General features: G+C 39.0%; 1 protein-coding gene across 1 annotated transcript in view; it reads left to right on the top strand.

The window, feature by feature from the left end:
• The first annotated feature begins 2,005 nt into the window (after positions 1-2,005).
• LOC123499921 overlaps positions 2,006-20,575 on the top strand; it is a 94,995-nt gene continuing 76,425 nt past the window's right edge. Inside the window, exons 1-2 of the mRNA XM_045248452.1 lie at positions 2,006-2,041; positions 5,448-5,673. Coding sequence (XP_045104387.1) covers positions 2,006-2,041; positions 5,448-5,673 — 262 coding nt within the window. The remainder of the gene's footprint in view (positions 2,042-5,447; positions 5,674-20,575) is intronic.

Genomic DNA, 20,575 nt, shown 5'->3' with positions numbered 1-20,575 from the left:
CCTCATTGTCGTAAGTGTTATGCCATAGTTCATTTGATATTTGCTACTCAGCTGAGAATTATTAAGTTAATGGCTATTACACTGTGAGTTACAATACACGTATTATTGCCTTTGTGTCATTGTTCATGATACTGATTTGTTCATGATTCATGTTACTTATCTCTGTGTCAATGATTATGTATAAATAGGGCATTAAGAATTATCTGGTACATTATGATGTTTATATCGGTTATCCTTACGTTGCCTGTATGTTGTATTAATTAATCAATTATCATTACGATGGCTACATGTTATGATGGCTATATGTCTTATTTTGCATGTTTTCTTTTGTTTACATTTCAATATTCCTCATACTGGTGTCAATTTGATTGTCATGCATGTTAACCGCATTAAAGCGAGTAAACGACTGGGTCATTTTGTCATCCTGAATAATACATTCGCCCAGCGGCGACTACATATATATACAGTAAGGTCCCGGGTTACGTCGGTCTCGAGTTACGTCAAACTCGCACTTACGTCAGTCCACTATAAGGCAATTTAAGATTTAAAAAATTGAAAATTTATAAATCGTAAAGCACGGGGTTTATTGTTATTGTTGGCCGCCAGGCGTCACTAGTGGTATCCACCACACCGCCCACCTCATGCTTGAATACAATAACACTCTACGTACCTCAGTTCCACCACACCGTCGCCCCTGGCAAGAGTGTTCCTACATCTGCGTTTGCTGACTATCTTAGTATCTTGCTCAATGGCACCAAAAGAAAACTCCTGAGTGATAGCAGTGATGCTAAGAAAAGGAAAACCATTACGCTACAAGAAAAAGTGGACATAATTAAAAGACATGAGAAGGAGGCAGCAGCTGTGTGTAAGGGAGTGAAGAAGAAAATGGGAAGCCCGTTACCATGACAACGGGGAGGTTGACGACCTTGAGGGCTCACGCACCTATCACAACAATAACAACTCCGGAGCCTTCGCCTGGGCCACACGACACTCGCAGCTCACTTGCACCGTCTGCGCTTGTCTGCTGATCCCTATTGCCCTTTCCTATTGCATTTCCTGCCCCGCTGCCCACGCTTCTACTCCCACCGCACTGCACTACGCTCCCAGCTGTCCGCCCTGGGCGTCACAACATTCGACCTGCCCACCCTCCTGGCGGCCTCAGGCGTCCACCCCTCTGGCAACATGCAGTCCTTCGCGTTCGCGGCCCTAATCAACAACAAAAACAAGCTTGTGTTTCATATTCCTACATACTTGTAAATAATATAACAATATAACCTTTTACTTATATAACGCTTCTACTCCTACCGCACTCCACAAAGCTCCCAGCTGTCCGCCCTGGGCGTCACAACATTCGACCTGCCCACCCTCCTGGCGGCCTCAGGCCGTCCCTCTCGGCAACCTGCAGTCCTTCGCGTTCGCGGCCCTAATCAATATATTCCTACATAGTTGTAAATAATATACCAATATAACAATATAACCTTTTACTTACCTGAATAACCATAAAAAATTATTGGTTGAAAACTCGATAATATGCTTTGAAAGTACAAAAACTCGAGTTACGTACAAAATCGACTTACGTCATGTTTCAGGAACGTAACTCTGACGTAACTCGGGACCTTACTGTATATATATATATATATATATATATATATATATATATATATATATATATATATATATATATATATATATATATATATATATATATATACTATGTAACTATGACTCTCTTGAGGTATCCTAGGTCTACTGCAGCCAGCAGTACCTAGTGCAAAAGTACCTTAAGGAATAGTTACGGGGCTGTTACCTCCACATGGTTCCCTCTGGTAATGAGGGTAGCTCAGCCAAATACAGTCCCAGAGTTGGCAGGGCCAAGGGCTTTGGCTAATTATCCACTGTCCTTTCCGTATGACACTCGTACAGCAATGGGGTATGCCTAGGCACTTACCTTTAACAGCTTCACTGATCCGGTGTCTCCCGGCATGCTGTGGTCCATTATCGCTGTATGTCGGGGGCCGTCGTCCCAGATTTGCTGGTGGCTGTTAGTAACCCACTACTCTCAGCTTTCAGTAGTCTAAGTAGGGCGTTACTAGGATGACGACTCATGGTGTGGGAGGTATGGCAATTCCTACCTCAGGACGCACCATGAGTGCATGGCCTTAAGAGTAAGAGGGTATACAGGTGGTGGAGGTCCCAATCCCCCCACGGATGCACTACCGCTGGTGATTGTTGCCCTACCAGCGGTCTGTACTTCTGGAGGTGCTTAGCAGGGAGCATTATCCTTGCGAACACAAGACAGTTATAGCGGTGGGCCCTAATGCTGGGTAACCAGGCCGTCGGTATGGGGGTGGCGTCCCCATTTCCGAATCCCTTGGGGTGTCAAATCCTCTCGTGGTAGGCCTCTCCTGGTTGTGCCCCCTTAAATGGGGGTGTCCGTGAGAGAGTAAGCTAAGCTGCTCCTCTGCCGTCCTCCTCGGAGGCTTACGTGGGCCGTCGTTTTCCCGGTTAGGGAGAACGGCGGCTTTATTTAAGTATGACTCTCTTAAGGTAGCCAAAAACATATATATATATATATATATATCATAGTAACATTATACCTTGTATTCCGACTGTAAATCACTGATTTCAAAGCGGACGGCGCATCCTATTCTAGAAATCATGGAAAAGGTTATTAATTAAGGAAGAACATGAAATAAAAAGCAATACTCTGTACATTTATTACAAGAAAGAGCATCTTCAAATATTTTATGGGAAATTTCATATAAAAAATAAGAATGATAATAAATTTAAATAACTTTTAAGCTGTACAATTGATTTTTTTTTTCAAAACTCTCCTGAATAACCTAGGAAATTACTTAGTACTTAATTATCCTTACAGTATATGAAAAAAAAAACTACTTCACTATGAAATTGAAAAAAAAAAGAGGTGAATTATAAAGATTTAAGCTAGCAATTCTTAAGTGTAAGATCCCATATATGCCTTCTATACTTAAGTCACTTTTCCAACACACCTTGACTGTTCATCAAATCAATCATTATTCAAGGTTATAGGCTTTTTCACAAATCACAATGGTCCTGCCTGATATCCAGGTGCTTTCTGTGGCAAATTGTCAGATCACATAGAGGCCTTATACCTTTATCAAACACACCTTGACTGTTCATTAAAATCACTGTTCAAGGCATTAGGCTTCCTCATTTATCATTATGGTCCTGGTTGATATCCTTGTATTGTAACTTCCTTCCTTCCTTGCTGCTAGCCCCTCTCAAAACGTCACGCAAGCGCTCACCCCTATAGTCCTCCAAATTTAAACTGTGGTTTCTGTATTGGCTTCTTGAGCCAGTCATGAAAGAACTTGCACAAATTCAGGGCTAAGAATTTTTATACATGTTTATACACAGAATATGAACACGTATGTAAGTACTTAGCTCAGTCTTTGCAACTTCCTCCAGGACTAACCCAAGAAGCCAAAACAGAAACCTCAGTTTAGATTTGGAGGACTATAGGTGGGAGGCGGGAGGTCCTAAGTGAGCAGACCTGGTGTTCCCTTGGCCTTGGCACCATAGTAGTATGACGACACCAATTACAGTTTTGACGATTATTTACTAGGTAAATACTACATTGTTGCATAGATGTAGGCGGGAGTCAAACACAAATTTAGTGTTCTGACGTAAATGTTTCGCAAGAATTTGCCAGAATAACACAAGGAAGAAGGCAAATACCTCTCAAAACTTTTCTAACGAGAGAACAAAAAGGATGCAGCACTAATAAACATGAATAATATAAAACTTACCATTGCATAGAGAAAATTAAGACGGCACGGCGAGTGCTTGGATTGGCTCATGTTTTCAAATTGAGTGGGTGGGTGACGGGTCCCCACGGTCCCACCCGACGGCCGTTGCTTGCTACTCGCTCGGTAGGGCCGTTCAAGAAGTGTTGATTAATAGGAAAGCTTAGGAATAATAATAATAATAATAATAATAATAATGCGTGTGTGTGTGTGTGTGTGTGTGTGTGTGTGTGTGTGTGTCAACATGAAACGTGGTGCATAGACCTGAAATTTAAGTATGCTGACATTAACACACACACTAAAACTATAATAAAAATAAAATGAAAAGTTAACATTCACCGTTTCTATATGAGTACAACACTTAAAATAACAGAAAATAACAAAAATAAGTCGGAAATAATGATTTGTCACCAAAAAAAATCGATAAAGTGCGAGATTATCGCGCCGTCCGCTTTCAAAACAGAGCGCGCGAATCTGACGGGAGTCGGAATACAAGGTATAATGTTACTATGATATATATATATATATATATATATATATATATATATATATATATATATATATATATATATATATATATATATATATATATATGTATCATCGTCACCGATTTTCTTCATTGTTTAGCGAACGGACGAGTGCTTTGAGTTTCTCCACTGGAATAAGTGATGAATTACTTATTGAATTGGCTTGGAATCATCCTGTTCTGTAAAATCTGTCACAGCCAATGTATGTGAACAGCAGTCTCAATTAAATGAATTGGAATATATTTGTTCCATTATTAATGAACTCTATACAGAGTATAACAAACTCCCCTTCAGATCCTCTTTTCTTGTATGCTTCATGCTTTGTTTTTCACTAGCCTATGTTCAGCCTCCCTCTACATAAAATATTATGGGAATCATTATCAGTTCAATGTCTGAAAACTGCACATCTTAAAAATCACTGATTTCTACTAATACGGTTGTGTGTGAAAAGACGTTACTGAAGCGGATTTAATTGACATTTGACTGACAAGGCACTGATATGTCAGTGATTTGTGAATGAAGCTTAAAGATTTACAGCATCTATGACGTACACCAACAGAGGAAGACAAATTTTGAAGGAATGTGACCAAGGGGGTTGAATAACAGAAGGCAGCATAATGTCACCAAAGTGAAGTCAGCGCGCTATTGGTCCGCTGTTGCCCCTACCCCCCTTACACCCAAAACATTACCAGCTGCCCATTAAAAGCAGCAGCAGCAGCAGCAGCAGCGGCAGCGGCAGCGGCAGCAGCAGCAGCAGCAGCAGCAGCAGTAGTAGTAGTAGTAGTACGTTGATTAATAGAGATGAATAGCCATGAAAACACATCACGACCTCCCTTATTGTCGGAATATATATCTCGTAAGAGTATACAGGAGGAGGTTTCTGGTCCTTTCTCGCTTCACCATTTTAGTTTTTATGATGAGTACGAAACTCGACAGCAATATTGTTCCTAGGAGATGTGGAACATGTGGCTAAAATGGAATTAATAATAATGATGATGACAGATGGTAAGTCAGGATGTAAACATTTTTGACAGTAATTTTTATCACAGCTGTGTGTGTGTGTGTGTGTGTGTGTGTGTGTGTGTGTGTGTGTGTGTGTGTGTGTGTGTGCTTAATAGTTCAACCCTTACAGGACGTAGAGTTGACTGAGAACCTGTACCCGTTCACAAAGTCTAAAGCTCTGAGTGCTTCTGTGAAGATCAGCAATGCCACCAGTGTGAGGGTGACACAGGGCTTCCTCGAGGAGTGGCTCAAGATATTATCAGTGGGACTCGATCTCTGGAACTGTGGCACCGTTACCTTGTCATCTGCACCCTACATCTACCGTCACCTGTCACGCTCCTTCTCCACCTTCATCGGTAAGGATGTGTCGTCAGCGAAAAGTTTTCATTATATATAACGTTAATTTTCCCAGTCACGTATGGTCCTGATCAATGCGACCTCTCCATCTCCTAATTACCTACATGGTATGCACAAACTAGCCTAGGTACATGTCAGTCTGTAAGGTGTAGGGTGATCTCGACTAATATAGTGGTCACTGAGACAACTCAGTTTCGGATTACTTTTATTTTTTTAGAACCGTGAGGTTTACATTTTTTTATTTATTTTTTTTTATTTTAGGATGTGATGAATGATATGAAAGATATGAAGAGTATTCATGTATGATGTGTGTACTTGTGAATCGTCAGTGTAGTAGCTAGGTAGTGAAATATAAGAAGGAGCTTGTATGTGTGGTGTACGAGTGAATGTTTGTAGTTGTAATATGTTAGAGAATTAGTATATAAAAGAAAGGAAAATAATTGTAATAGTTTGTCTTCAAAGTGTTGTGAGCATGTAAGTTACACGTCCAGAAGATGGAATGAGTGAGATGGATGACTGCATGAATCTCTACAAGTCCACGCCATACAATTACATTATATATTAAATGTGACAAAATTCACTACATAGTCTACGTACTACATATAATGATAATAATAATAATAATAATAATATATATATATATATATATATATATATATATATATATATATATATATATATATATATATATATATATATATATATATATATATATATATAGTGGTACCTCGAGATACGAAAGCTTCTGTATAGAAAAATTTCATTTTACGAAATGATATGCGAAGATTTTTTCACTTCATATTACGAAAAATTACTCAGCACATGAAAGATACGAAACAAAACTCGAAATTCCCACGTGCAGAAAATTTTAAAAATTGCGCCGTAAATGCTCCATAAGGTCCTGCTCTCCTATTGGTCAGAATCTTTCACATCAAGCTCAGTACTGTGATCCTGCTCTCCTATTGGCCGAATCTTTCTCATCATGCATCAGTCGCATGTTTTGTTGGTATCCTGCCAGTATTTCGTTTCGGCATTCGCTATTGTTCAGTTTTTTGTTGTTTTGTGTTGCTTTATTAAAGTTAAGTGTTAATGTTTCCTGCCATTTTCTACATTTTCTGCCATTTGCCCTCCTCCTCTCCTGACACTTTTGCTTTCGGACATCTCCTCACTCGAAAGGTAAGGTTCCACATTTTCATAACATTTTCGTATTATTATTTTTCATTTATTATTGCATTATGTTCTATTATCTACTTCATTCACAGGTATTAAGGTTTAGGTTAGGTATATTGAATGATTCAAATGTAGCTATTTGGCTCTTATTTCATTCTGGTTTTACCCTTATTATAAAATTTAATGTGGTGTTTTCGTAGGGCTTGCAATGAATTAGGCGATTTACATGTAAACCACGACTCATTATACGAAAATATCATATATATATATATATATATATATATATATATATATATATATATATATATATATATATATATATATATATATATATATATATATATATATATATATAAATTTTCGTATAATGAGTATATATATATATATATATATATATATATATATATATATATATATATATATATATATATATATATATATATATATATTGACGAGCCATGAACCACTTGTTAACCATGTGAACAGGAGGAGTTCATTCACTCTTGAGGCTCCAGACCATTTTTTTTTTTTTTTTTTTTTTTTCACACACCTGCTCCGACCACAAATATGAGTTGTTAATCCTGATCTGCCGGAGAAGGGCAGAAGCAACCCGGAGCTGGCCTAGTGGGGACATACTTTGCACACCTGAAGGAGACTTGAGATGCTGGTTGCCTTTCCGCCTTTTCCTTGAGTATTTGCTGTGCCCGTGTGCCATTTCCCTCTGTTAAATCGCGAGTTGTGACCTATGCTTTTGCTTGATGTCGTTGGTATAGTGCACATCTTCTCTTTAAGTGTTGAATGTGTGTTATTGTGTGTGCATATTGTGTTATTAATGTTGTTATGGTTCAAGTGTTGTGGGGTGACATTGCATGTGTGTATTATGGTATATTCTTGTGTGTATATTGTTGGATTGTTAATGTGGTTATGACTAAGGTGTTGGGTGTGAGTATGTAAATGTACTGACATGGTGTTAGTGGTCACGTTTCGGGTGTATAAGTGTGATTAGTGGAAAATATTTGTAAACCTTACTTTCTGTACGCTTCTCCATGAATTATATTAATCAGTTTTCCTTGGGCTTCTTGCGGCCTCCCACTATAACTTTGACGGTCGTAACAGTGGTGCCGTGACCAGGATTTGTGTGTGTAGCTAAGGTCCTAAGTTGTTACATCATGCCTATCATAAGCCTCAAAGATGTGGCTGCTTTTCTGCAACATAACCCAACAGTGTCTGATGTTATGCTTCTGAAAGATGAACTTGTAGTGTTAGCCACTCATTTAAGCTTGGATTTTCGACCAGATATAAGGAAAATTCCTCTTGCTAACCTCCTCAAACATGAATTGTTTGGCATAATTTGTTCAACAACTGACCATAGAGATCAAGATGAACCGGCCTCAGACGTAGGAGAACATGAGAACCCAGTTTTTATTGAGGAAGCTGCCACTCCCTTTATTCCTAGGCCCAGTGCAGTGGAATACATGGAGTTAAAGAAAATTAAACTAGAGCACAAAAAGATACAACTAGATCATGAATTTCGTATGGCTTAGCTCCAGGAGTCTTCGTCATCCAGTAGTATGTTTTCCCCTGATTTCAGTCTCGTGCAAATTAGTCTTCCTTCTAAATTAGATGAAAATTGTGTTGACGATTTCTTTATCTTCTTTGAGGAGGTAGCTGGTGGTATGCAGTGGCCCTGTAAGCGATGGTCGCTCATTTTGTAATCTGTACTTATTGGAAAACCACAAGCCACCTATGTTTCTATCAATCCTGCAATGTGACAAGACTATGACTGCTTGAAAGAGGCTATTCTAGATGCCTATCAGGTCAGGCCTGAGACATACAGACAAACCTTCACGAAGGTTCATAAACGTAGTGATCAAACCCATCGTCAATTTCTATATGACTTGAACAAGGTTTTTATTAGGTGGCTCCAAAGCAGTAACGTAGCTTCATTTGAGTCTTTGAAGGAATTGGTAATGTTAGAAAACTTCTTATGGAAAATAGAGCCACAAGTAGCTTTTTTCTTGCCGGCGAAACAAGTTCATAGTGTTGATGAGGTGGCAACCTTGGCGGATGATTATGTTCTGAATCAAAGACTCAACAAAAGTCTGGGTAAAAATTCTCTGCCAAATTTAATTAGCAGTGCTAGGCTCAACAGTAACACCAATACCAAATTTGTGCAGTCCCCTCCAGGTGCTCCTCCTGCCAGCCCCCAGATTGCTTCTCCAGACCAAGGTAACTATCCTTCACCAAATTTTTCCGTTGTGGTAAGACTTGCTCATATTGTAATAAGATAGGCCATGTTGAATCTCAGTGTTTAAAAAAAATCAAGAATGAGAGTCGTAGGAGTGCTGTGGCTGCAGAAATGAACATGAATTGACCCTGGATGATATCAGTGACACAGTTGCATGTGTGATACAAAGTGACATTGCTAAGACAGTGGAGCATGAAATAGGGACGAACCCCTCCTTCAAGATATACAGGCCTTTCCTTTCTAGGGAATCAGTAAGCCTGGGTGGTTCGGAGTACCCCGTGCGAGTGCTCAGAGATACTGGAACTTTACGCATGCTACTGTTGAATCCTAACCCCGCAAAATGCTTCACTAATAAGTATATTGCACTCACAGGGGTTGGAGGTCCTTTTTCTGCCCAGCTGATAGAAGTAGACCTTAAGTGTGAGCAACACCAGGGAGAGGCGGTCATTGGAGTGGTTGAGGAGTTGCGCATCCCAGGGCTCAACCTTCTGTTGGGCAACGATTTGTGTAGAAATCGTGTGAGGGTTGATTGCCCCATGACGTCAGTTGTTCCTCTGTCTGATTCCACCACAGAAGCCCTCGAGATGGATTTCCCAGGGACCTTCCCGGTGTGTGCTGTCACCCGTTCCTTGGGTCGAGTAGCTGCTTCTCCCATGATGCAGCACCCAGGTACCTCCTCTGCAGCTGACGACCTGGCATTGAGTCCAGCTGATACAAGGCCCAGTTCAACACCCACGGAGACTGAAGTACCTGATCTGTCAAAACTGTTTGTGCTAGATTCAGAGGCCAATACTGCATCTCCTATTCTGCCCCTAGATACCCCTCAGAGTCTAATGAAACTACAAGGAAGAGATGAAGACGATAAGAGGTTGTCTGCTTGTGCTGTCCGTGAGGAGGATGTAGAAAGGGAGCTGGGCGATTGTTTCTATCTGAAAGACAAGGTGTTGTGGAGGAGATGGCGACTGCCACACCTTCAGGACGAACATGGTGTGTGGGATGTGCACCAAGTAGTTGTTCCCCAAGCCCTGTCGCTCAACTATTCTGGAGATGTCTCATAGCCTTCGTGTGGCAGGCCACCTTGGTGTTTGGAAATCCCTGCAATGTATTCGCTCACACTTCTACTGGCCTGGGATGCAGCAGGATGTGGCAAAATATTGTGAGACTTGTCAGGTTTGCCAAAAGATAGGGAAACCTAATCAGACAAATCCTGTGTATCACCTCAAACCATTTCCTGTGTTTGAAGATCCTTTTACTACGGTACTCCTAGATATTGATGGTCCCCTTCCAAGAACCACTCAGGGACACATGTATTTGCTAACCATAATGGACATGGCTACTCGCTACCCAGAGGTAATTCCCATACGTAATATATTTTCTAAAATAGTGACCCATGAGCTGATTAAGTTCTTTACCAAGTTTGGATTCCCTAGGGAAGTCCAAGGTAACCAAGGGACTAGTTTCACATCTAACTTGTTCCATCAAACCATGAAAGAATTGGGCATTTCCAAAACAACTTCAAGTGTTTACCACCCACAGAGCCAGGGTACCACTGAGTGTTACCATCAGATGCTCAAGACAATGATGAGGAAGTACTTTGTGGAAACCGGTAAGCAATGAGACCAAGGAGTACACCTTTTATTGTTTGCTTCCCGTGAGGTCCCAAATGAGTCATTGGGCTTCTCTCCAAATGAGTTACTTTTTGGGCACAATATACGCAGACCTCTTCAATGCCTGAAAGAAACTTGGATTGGTCATGACGAAGGGATCAACTTGATACAATATGTTAGTGAATTTAGAGACCGCTTAAGACATGCCTGGCAATTTGCGGCCAAGAATTTAGAGGCCTCTCAACTACAGATGAAAACCTGGTATGATCAACAAGCTCTCTCGCGCAAGTTTCATCCAGGTGATGAAGTCCTAGTACTGTTTCCTGTACAGGGCCAACCCTTGGCTTCTAAATTCAGTGGCCCCTACAAAGCGACCAAGAAGGTGAGTGAAACTGACTATTTAATAGCTCCTGCAGACAGGAAAAAGTCTCACCAGTTGTGCCACATAAACCTGCTGAAGAAACATGCCACTCCTCAGACATCAGATTTTTCCCCTATTGCTGCTGTGGGTGAGCCTTCGGTGATAAGGGCACAAAGTTTTACAACTAGAGGTGTTAATGCAAGGTCTTATGACCATTGTTCTGCAGCCCTCGATCATGTGAACTCCTTTGGTGAAAATTCTGCTGCTTGGCACGACCTTCCTAACTCACTGTCTCACCTGTCTTCGGAACATAAGGAGGAATTAACTGGCCTGCTATCACAGTTTCCCTTTGTGTTCAGAGATGCTCCAGGCTTGACTTCACTGACTGAACATGACATAGACATTGGAGATGCCCGCCCAATCAAATCAGCTCCTTATCAGGTATCACCTCATCAACGTAGCATCCTCCAGACCGAGCTTGACTATATGGTTTCTTGATGCCCACCCAATCAAATCAGCTCCTTATCAGATATCACCTCATCATCGTAGCATCCTCCAGACCGAGCTTGACTATATGCTTTCTCACAGGTTAATTGAGTGAACAATCAGTGAATAGAGCAGCCCCGTTACGCTTATCCCAAGCCTGGTGGTAAATTCAGATTCTGCATCGATTACCTCAAGGTGAACGCAGTAACCAAGACAGACTCTTACCCACTGCCTAGGATCGATTCATGCATAGACCAAATTGGTACATCTACCTTTATTAGCAAAATAGATTTAATGAAGGGATACTGGCAAGTTCCTCTCACCCCAAGGGCAAAAGGAAATCTCAACATTCGTTGTCATTCACCAAACCTATAAATGTAATGTTATCCAAATGGATGAAAGAATGCTCCTACCACCTTTCAGAGATTAATGCATTGCCTCATTCAAGATATTCCTGGTTCAGCTGTTTATATTGACGATGTTATTCTATATAGTCACTCTTGCCAGTATCATTTAAGTCAAATTTATATGTTGTTATCTCGCTAACCTTGTGATTGATATGTCTAAATGTGATTTTTGTAAAGAGCTATGTTCAATATCTAGGGTATGTTGTAGGCCAAGGACAGGTTGCGCCACCAACAGCTAAAGTACAGGCCATAATAGATTTCCCTCCTCCTCAGAGTAGAAGGGACCTCCAGCGATATCTAGAAATGGTGGGATGCTACTGTAGATTCATTGTGAACATTTCATAGATCACAGCTCCCCTCACCGACCTTCTGCAGAAAGGAAAAGAGTTTCTCTGGAGTGAAAAGTGTAATGAGGCTTACCAGGCGACCAAGCATATACTCTCTACTTACCCAATTCTTCATGCTCCTAACTTTGACAGACCGTTTACAGTAATGGTGGACGCATCAAATGTAGGGGCCAGAGCAATTCTGCTGCAGGAGGATAATGATGTATTTCTGCATCCGGTCTCGTACTTTTCAAAGAAGTTTAATTCCCATTAACATAACTATTATGTGGTTGAAAAGAAGCTTCTGGCTTTGATAATGTCTCTATAACATGTTTTTTTTTACATACAATGCACCCCAATCCCACTGGTTGTGTATAGTACCCATCATCGTTTCAAATTTTTGGATAAATTTAAACACAAAAATCAGCGACTAACCAGAATAAATATATTTATATATATATATATATATATATATATATATATATATATATATATATATATATATATATATATATATATATATATATATATATATATATATATATATATATGTGTGTGTGTGTGTGTGTGTGTGTGTGTATATATATATATATATATATATATATATATATATATATATATATATATATATATATATATGTGTGTGTGTGTGTGTGTGTGTGTGTGTGTGTGTGTGTGTGTGTGTGTGTGTGTGTGTATTCACCTAGTTGTATTCACCTAGTTGTATTCACCTAGTTGTAATTTTACAGGGCCTGGGTATCATACTCGTGTGGCCCCGTCTCCATATCTACACACATCCAACTTTCCTTTAAAACTATGCACACTCCTCACTGACACCACCTCCTCACTCAAACCATTCCACACCTCCACACATCTTTGTGGGAAACTATATTTCTTCACATCCTTCAAGCATATTCCCTTGGCTATCTTTTTACTATGCGATCTTGTAGTTCTATTTAAGTTTTCCTCTCTCAACATCATTTGCTCATTATCCACTTCATCCAGTCCGTTCAACAGTTTATAAACCTGTATTAAATCTCCTCTTTCTCTTCTTTGTTCCAAGGTAAGCAAATTCATTTCTTTTAATCTCTCCTCATAGGTCATTTCTGCCAATTCCGGAACCATTTTTGTTGCCATTCTCTGCAATCTCTCCAACTTCCTTATATGCTTCTTTTTATAAGGGGACCAAACCACTCCAGCATATTCCAATCTTGGTCTAATTACCGTACTAATTAATTTCTTCATCATATCTTTATCCATATAATGGAAGGCTAATCCAATATTTTTATCAAATTATACGTTTCTCCAAACATCTTATCAATATGAGCCTCAAACTGCCCATGGTCTTGTATTATCACTCCCAAATCCTTTTCCTTTTCCACCTTTTTCAACACTACTTCTTCACCCATCTTATATGACCCTCTTGGCCGTCTTCCACTCTTCCCCATCTCCATCACATGACTTTTGCTCAGATTAAATTCCATTTGCCACCTCTTGCTCCACTCCCAAATCTTATCCAGATCTGCCTGTAAAATTTCACAATCTTCTTCACTCTTCACACACCTACACAACTTCGCATCATCCGCAAACAAATTAATATAACTGTTTACTCCTCTGGCATGTCATTAATATATACAAGGAAAAGTATTGGTGCCAGCACTGAGCCTTGTGGGACTCCACTCTCCACCACCAACCAGTCCGACTTTGCATCCCTTATTACCGTTCTCATCTCCCTCCATCTCAAGTAGTTTTCCATCCACTTTAACACTTTTCCTTTCAGTCCTCCATAAATCTCTAATTTCCATAACAGTCTCATGTGAGGTACCTTGTCAAAAGCTTTCTTTAAATCCAAATATACACAGTCCATCCATCCTCTCTCTCTGTATTTTGTCAACCACTCTTGAATAAAAGCTCAGTAGATTTGTTACACATGACCTCCCTTTCCTAAAGCCAAATTGATGATCCGATAATAACTTATGATCCTCCAGGAACCGTATCCAATATTTCTTTATCACCCTCTCACAAATCTTACCGACCACACTTGTTAGAGACACAGGTCTATAGTTAAGAGGCTCTTCCTTACTGCCTCCCTTATAAATGGGCACCACTTCAGCTCTTTTCCACTCTACTGGTACTTCCCTGTTTCTAATGAGCACCTTATAATATCATATAATGGATCAATCAATTCTTCTCTACACTCCTTCAATAATTTTCCTGAAACTTCATCTGGTCCCATCGCTTTATCATCTTTAAGTTCCTCCAACATTTTATATAACTCCTTTTAGGTATCTTAATGTCATCCATGTGCACATTTCCTTGTACATTCTGAGGCTTTACAAACATTGTTTCTTTAGTAAATACTTGCTGAAACCTATTATTTAGCAATTCCGCTATATTCTTAGGGTCATCTACTATCCCTTGCTCTCCTTTTAATCTTTCAATGGACTCTCTCTTTTAAGTTTACCATTTATGAACCTGTAAAACAATTTTGGATGTTCCTTACTCTTGTCTACAATATCTTTTCAAATTTTCTTTCTTCCTCCTCCTTACCCTCACATACTCATTTCTCGCCACTCTATAATTCTCCTTATTTAGTATATTCCTGCTCTTTTCCATCTTTTCCAAGCCACATCTCTCTTTTCCTTAGCCTTAACACAAGTTGCATTAAACCAATCCTTTCTTCCTTCCTCTCTCGGTTTATACTTTGGTACAAATTTCATAACTCCTTCTTTATAATATTTCATAAAAATCTCATATTTTTTTGCACTTCTCTGATTTGTAACATCTCCTCCCAATCTAATTTTCTGAAATAATTTTTCAAACTTTCTGTGTCCATCTTTCTATAATTCAATCTACCACTCCTGTATGTCTCGTCTTTCCTTCGCTGTGTTGTTGCTATCTGCATTTCCATAACCACATGATCACTCTTTCCCAAAGGACATTTGTATTGTATATCTCCACATAGGTACACTTCTCTTGTTAACACCAAATCCAGTCTAGCCGGTTCATCATCTCCTCTATATCTAGTATTTTCCTTCACCCTCTGTTCCATCATATTTTCCATCATTAGATTAAGAAATCTCTCTCCCATGCTTCCTCTCCAACACCACTTACTAGATTTTCCCAATCCACCTCCTTACAATTAAAATCTCCTACTAGTATCACCTTTCTTTTTCCAGATAATACACTTTCCAAACTCTGTAAAGTATCCTTGATCATATTGTCGTATTCCTTAATGTCCAAGAATTTGTTTTAGGAGGTACATAGGTCACCATGATTATTAATTCTTTTCCATCACTTTTTATCCTTATGCTTATCACTTCTGCGTTGTTCTTCCCATACCAAACCTTATCCACATTTATTTATTTCTTCGTCATAATCATAACTCCTCCTCCACCTTTACTCTCTATCCTTTCTCCATATATTATATTTATTATCCAAATTTATCTTTGTTTTTCATGCAATTTTGTCTCAGTCAAACACACTATATCAGGCTTCTCCACCATCATATAGTCTTGCAATTCCAATCTACTTGACAGTATCCCATCTATATTAGTATACATTACGGTCCACCCACTGCTCCTCTAGGGGTTCCTCCGCATTCCTTCTTTCCACATACCACTTTCTGACTCTCTCTCCTATAACTCTCCAAAAACTTTTTCTTTCCTCCTCAGACCGCTCATCATTTTTCCTTCTCGCCTCTTCCAACAATTCCTTATATCTTCTCCTCTCTTCCTCATTTCTATTCTTTCTCACAAACACCTCTTTACAACCTTCTATCTCTTAACTTTGATGTTCTATATAGGATATCCTCCGCAGATTGTTGTGACTTCAGTACTACTTTAATCGGTCTGCTCACTCCCTCCTTATACGGACCCAGTCTATGGATCTCTTCCACTTCTTCTTGTAGGTCTTTTTTTCATCATCATTTAGATTTTTGAACAGATCTCTTACCGTTTTAATTCTTCCTTAATTCTCTTAGGCTTATATGTTATATTTTGTTCTTTCATCCCAAATATTAACACACTCTTCTTCTTTTCTGCTATTTCTCTTATCAATGTTTCCTTATTCTTCATAACATTAACCAGTTCCTTGGACCTTTCTTTTTGTCTTCCTTCAACTGATCTTTAATTATTTCTTGTAATCCAACCATCTCTGCTTCCTCGACTCAGTCCATTGTGTTTTCTTCAGTTCCCATTCCTTTCAAACCTTTCATTCTGCTCACTAATCATTTCCTTAAAGTCATCTTTCTCCTTTACTACTCTCTCCATTTTCTCCTCCAACCGTCTCTTGTATTTTTCAACCTCCACTCTCAAGTGTGCATTCTCATCCACCAATCGTTTTCATTTTCCTCCAGTCTCTTAACTCTTTCCTTCAAAGCCTTGCGGAATTCTCTATCCTGCTCCTCCTCACTCCTCTGAACTTTTAATTCCTTCACCAACTCCTCAAATCTCTTCTCCAACATTACCAATCTACCTTGCATTGTTGCCCCTGTTGAAGATGGACTCATGCTTTAACTGGCCACTTTCAGCTTTGCTCCCTGGGCCTCATCGACATATTTTGAATTTGGTAATTTATTTCTTACCGGTCTATCCATTTTTTTTTACTCTTCCTGGGAGCATGTGGGTGTGTGGTCACTGTGGGCCAGGCCTGGTAGCTACGTGTGTGTGGTGGGATGCATTGGCGGCTGCTATGGCTGGCCTTTGTGTGGTTCCCGCTCTGTCGTTTGGAGTGTGGTTCTCACACCTCCAATCACTCCCATGTACATGCCACCAGGCTACGTTCACTCTGTACACTCACTCTGGTTGCCCCTCAATACCAATAACGATTCTCACTCAAGCACATTGCTCCACTCTGAGCAGGAGACACGTCCGCCTCCATGGAGCATGTGTGTGTGTGTGTGTGTTAGTATGTTGTTGTCACCACATGTGTGGATATATATTTATATATATATATATATATATATATATATATATATATATATATATATATATATATATATATATATATATATATATATATATATATATATATATATATATATGTTAGCAACACGAATCTCCCTAACACTGTGCCAGACCACAATGTGTCTATCTCCGCTGAAGGCTACCTCTGTACTGACTCTTGCAACGAAAAGGTGTGTAGGAATCAGAAGAAAATTTGTCTGCTCAGCAGAACAGCCCAATCCATTTCCATATCACATAATAATATAATAAAGTAAAGGGATTAAGACTGCCCATCACATCCTCTTTTTTACAAAATTTTTACGTCTTATGAAAGCAAACTGATTTAGACAAAGCTACAACGTTGTCTGCTCCTTTTAGATATCTTACTATGACATTGTACTCCTGGGCTCGCTTATCCCACTTGACAATTCGTAAATTGTCTTTCTCCTTTTATATATCTTACTATGACATTGTACTCCTCGTCTCTTATCACTTATAGGCGTCTTGACATTTTCGTCAACATTAATATCTTTGGTATAACTTTCCTCACTGCTAAACACTGAAGAGTACTTTCTCACAAACCAACTCATATTGCTGATCCCCTGCAAATGTGCAACCTTCTCTTTCAAGAGATGGAGGCTATTCTGTTCCCACTGCCCTGTAGGAACAACAGGTTCAGGCCCAATAACTTCTGGAGCCTCTCCTCCCGGCAGAAAAATAAAACTGAAGATGCCTCTTGCAGCAGAACTAAAAGAGCCCTTCTGGCTAGTAGAACAAAATAGGGCTTCAGCATGTTAACGTGACACAGCTGAGCCCTCTTGCACCCAGTGACCAATAGTGATCATTCTTCTCTATAATATATCCACTATAGTCAGCAACTTCTTAAGTGGTAACACCACTTCATCTCCATGCTCCATCTCTTTCTTTTGCCCATCATCTTGCATTAAACCAATCTTTCTTTCCTTCTTCTTTACTATTTTCAACATATTCCCAAAATGCAGTTTTGTATATTTCAAAATAAGTTATATTTCTGGAACCTTAATGAGTTTTTATTTTTCCATCAGTTTACGTTTTTAAAATAGTTCTTCATCTCCATGCTCCATCTCGTTTCTCCTTTGCCCTAGCACATCTTGCATTAAACCAATCTTTCTTTCCTTCTTCTTTAGGTCTATATTTCGGAACATATTCCTGACCCCAGTTTTGTATATTTCCAAAAATAAGTTATATTTCTCTTGAACCGTTAATGAGTTTTCCATCTCCTCCCAGTTTACGTTTTTAAAATAGTTCTTGAGATTCTCAATATCAGCCTTTCTGTAATTTAATCGGTCTCCTTTGTATGATTCATCTCTATCTTCCTTTCCTTCTTCTATATCCGTCTCTAATATTACATGGTCACTCTTTCCCAATGGGCACTTGTATCTTATATCATCGTTAATTAGTATATCCCTTGTAAAAACTAGGTCTAATCTTGCCGGCTCATTGTTTCCTCTGAATCTTGTGTTTTCCTTTACTCTTTGGACCATCAAATTATCTATCATTAGGTTCAGGAATCTATCTCCCCAGGCATCTTCCCCCATACCACTTTCATAATTTTCCCAGTCTACCTCCTTACAGTTGAAATCTCCTACCAATATCACTTTTATCCTTTCCTTAATGATTCTTGTAAGACTCCTTATTGTGTCATCTATCATGTCTCAATATTCTTGGTTAGTCCATGAGTTTGTTTTTGGTGGCACATATGTTCCAATGATTGTTAACTCCTTTTTGTTAATATGCATCTTAACATACAGTATTTCTGATTTTCCTTCCCCAAACTCCACTTGATTTACCACTATCTCCTTCCTTAACATCATCATGACTCCTCCTCCTCCTTTACCCACTCTGTCTCTCCTCCATATATTATACCTTTTATCTATGTCTATTTTTATTGCCTCATTTAACTTTGTTTCCACCAGGCATACAATATCTGGTTCTTCTTTCTTTATGTAATCTCTTAATTCTAATTTACTTGATAAAATCCCATCTATGTTTGTATACATCATTTTTAATCTCTTGTTCTTATCATTTTAGTTAAACTTGCTCCATTCTTTTCTCTTCTTTCTCTTTTATATACCATTTCCTTATCCTGTCTCCTATAATTCTCCAAAAAAAATGCCTTCTTCTCCTCCTCTGACCTTTCATTATTTTTTTCTCTTGCTTCTGCCACCAGTTCATTGTGTCTCTTCCTTTCCTCCTCGTTTCTATTTTTCTTTATATATATATATATATCTTTGCAACCTTCTGTTTCTCTGAGTTTCGTTTTTCTATATAGTACTTCCTCTGCTGCTTGTGATTTTAGTAATATCTTAATTGGTCTCACTGTTCCTTCTTGATATGGTCCCATTCTATGGATTTCTTCTACTTCCTCTTCTAAGTTCTGTCTATCCTCGTCATTCAGATGTTTTAGTAGGTCTTTTACTGATTTCATTTCGTCTTTTTCCCTTCTTGGTCTATATTTAACATTTTTTTCTTTCAGTCCAAAAATAATTACACTCTTCTTTTTTTTCGCAATTTCTCTTACTAAATTTTCTTTTTTCTTGAGGACTCCTATCATTTTCATCTCTTTCTTTTAACTGTTCTTGAAATACTTCTCGAAATGATTCCTTGTCTTTCTTATCTTGGATTCTCCATGCTTGTACTTCTTTTTTAATCACGTCTTGTACTCTTTCTTCTTCTTTGTTAACCAGATCTTTTAGCTTTTCTTTTTCTTTCTCGGCTTTACCGAGTCCTTCTTCCATCAATTTCTTATAGTTCGCTATTTGGACTTTTAATTCTTCATTTTCGGTTCTTAGCCTAGTTTCGTTTTCTTCCACTCTTTTTATCCTTTCTTTCAATTTCTGGAGCTCTTTATACTGTTCTTCATTCTCTTTCATTCTCATACTCTCCTTTATCAATTTATCTAATTTACGTTCGATAGTCAAGACTCTATCAGATAGTGAAGTTTGTGTGTGTGTGTGTGTGTATGTGTGTGTGTGTGTGTGTGTGTGTGTGTGTGTGTGTGTGTGTGTGTGTGTGTGTGTGTGTGTGTGCGTGCTCAACTCTCTTCCACACTTCCACACTTCGATAAGGGTTGCAGGGTAACTGATGAATATCAGTGATGGCAGTTACCACCTTTGCATAAAATGGAGCGCATTTTTGTTGTTGATTATCTGAGACACGCCTTCTTTATATCCAAGTATAATTAAGGTATTAGATCTCTATTCGCGTAAACATTCCCTTGTGTTCCAAAAAAGTGCTATGTGCCAAGCAAATTACCTAAAAACCCCAAATGTCATCGCCACCACCATGACTGACAGCTGCCCACCACTGCC

Source organism: Portunus trituberculatus, chromosome 50 (assembly GCF_017591435.1).
Source record: "Portunus trituberculatus isolate SZX2019 chromosome 50, ASM1759143v1, whole genome shotgun sequence".
Taxonomy (NCBI): domain Eukaryota; kingdom Metazoa; phylum Arthropoda; class Malacostraca; order Decapoda; family Portunidae; genus Portunus; species Portunus trituberculatus.
The sequence above is the reverse complement of the archived record's forward strand: the minus strand, read 5'-3'. Positions and strand labels throughout refer to the sequence as shown.